Source organism: Pisolithus orientalis (assembly GCF_024613125.1).
Source record: "Pisolithus orientalis strain OTSU chromosome Unknown F5J12scaffold_53, whole genome shotgun sequence".
In the NCBI taxonomy this organism is placed as follows: Eukaryota; Fungi; Basidiomycota; class Agaricomycetes; order Boletales; family Pisolithaceae; genus Pisolithus; species Pisolithus orientalis.
In genome coordinates, this window is record NW_026260834.1 from 173,362 (window position 1) to 175,366 (window position 2,005).

The window sequence follows — 2,005 nt, forward strand, 5'->3', positions numbered from 1 at the left end:
CCTCACATACACTCTTAGTTCCTTTTCATCTGCCAGCAGCTCAGCTGCATGTGACTTGAGTGCAATTGTTTGTGGTCCTCAGATTGGCAGTGAGTTATTGCTGAAAACAGTGATCTGAGACAGGTTAAACCCAAGTAACACTTGGTGTTGAAATAGGAATGGCATACCTAAGATTAGGTCATATGAGTTGACGTTTGCAACATCCAGTACATGCTTCTCATGAATATCATGGTACTTTCATGCAGGAATATGGAAGATGCTTGAGGGAGATACTTTATTCAAGGGCACTTTGCCCTCTCAGTGAGTCTTTTTGGCATTTACAGCTGCTGGTGATCCTGATTGTTTCATGGGTTTAATGCTCAGAGTTGTATAGTTCCTTATTGCATGGGTATTACTTATTTCAACCCTTCCAAGGCTGTTGCCTACTTGGGCCATACTTTCTTTCTGTTCAGCACTGAGTCCTGATTGTCCCAGGTTCATAGACTCATACTTATTATGACAATTGAATGAGTCAATAATTGCTTGTTGTTCATGGATCAATGCCTTGGCACTGTCAAGCCACTCAACCAGGCTGGCTTCCTTTAGTTTTTTGATCATGTACTTGGGTGTTTTCATTTGTTCCTCTTGTTCCAAGACAGAATCCAAGGTGTGGACTTCTACAGGGTGTTCTATCACAGACTTGCAAGGAGTGGGCACTTTCCACTTCTCCTTTACTTCTGCAGTAAGTCTCAGTACACTTGTGTCTGAAATGGATTGACCATGGTTCATAATTCCAGGCTGGTCATTCTCATCTGTGACTGCTGGATTCCCAAACCACTGTGGTATGACTTTCCTTAATTCTTTGTTGTTCTTGATGAGATCTGACCACAACACCTTAGGGCTATGTTTATTTTCATTCTTAGTTTTCACTTTGGGTTCATTGTGCATCCAGGCAGGCCATCTATTCTGGTCTAACAAGACAGAAGTCAGGACTAGCAAAACATTGCTACAAGCAGGCAATTGTGGCTTAACAAATTCATTGCTATCTGCATGTGCTACACTATCCACTCCAGTCACTGCTGGGGGGTCTGGGGCACAGCCTTGCAGCATGCTCCCAAGTTCACAGACTGGCTGTATGACAGCTCTACTTGGCATGTCACTCACATCATTGATGTGGCCTTGGGCATCACCCAGTGTCCTAACAGGTTCTACAGACCTGTGAACTAGTGGAGAGGTCATATCATTGGGTGTGGTCTGATAATTGTAATCAACCCCCCTCACAACCCCTCCAAACTGGATCAAACCAACCTGTTCTGGCTCAATGGCCCAGAAATGGCACCAAATTTCTTTGTTTATTGCTTTCAGGTTAAAAGGAGAAGAAATAAGCATAAAAGTTTGATGTTGCTACTATGCACCAGTTGGCCAGACCAATAGCAAGTGGGTGATGTCAAGATCAAAGGTGGGTTAGGAGAGTAGAAGAGAGATTAGAGGCAGTTCAAAATATGTGACAAAAGTGACTTCATTTAAGTCACATGGGGGTAGTCCATTCTCATTGGAGTAAGTCTTACAGTCACTCAGGAAGAACTGGCCAAAAGTCTCTGTTTGAGGTAGACTGGGGGAGTGCACATCAGTATCTATGGTTTATATATGTCCAGAGTGTGGTGGGAGACAAACAAGTAGCTAAAAGAGGGAGACATAAAGAAAGAGAAAGAAAAGGAAAACACATTATTGGAGGTTTACAATCATGAACTGTTACAAGGATTGTCTCTGGCTCTGTTGACAAGACTGTGAGGTGTTACATTTCACCTTGCTTTTTCCCTTGTCACTGTACATTTACCATGTGTTTGATCCATTGGACTACTTTTCTTTTTCAAGCCATCTTCTCTCTGATCTGACAGCTCACTATTTCCACCACCAGTGTTTCCCACTTGTTACATGCTTAGGACATGTGTCACTATTGTTCAACCAATAGTGTAGTCACCTTATTACATGTGGATGCCTCATGGTCCATCTCCTTGTAGTATTT

The 2,005-nt window shown here is 42.7% G+C and overlaps 1 protein-coding gene across 1 annotated transcript; it reads right to left on the reverse strand.

The window, feature by feature from the left end:
* Positions 1-297: 297 nt before the first annotated feature.
* F5J12DRAFT_786305 (uncharacterized protein) lies at positions 298-1,368 on the reverse strand (the record flags this gene model as incomplete). The annotated part of the gene is made up of 1 exon (XM_051743406.1): positions 298-1,368. The coding sequence occupies one exon, from the start codon at positions 1,366-1,368 to the stop codon at positions 298-300; it is 1,071 nt and encodes a 356-aa protein (XP_051595539.1).
* Between the last annotated feature and the right edge of the window lie 637 nt (positions 1,369-2,005).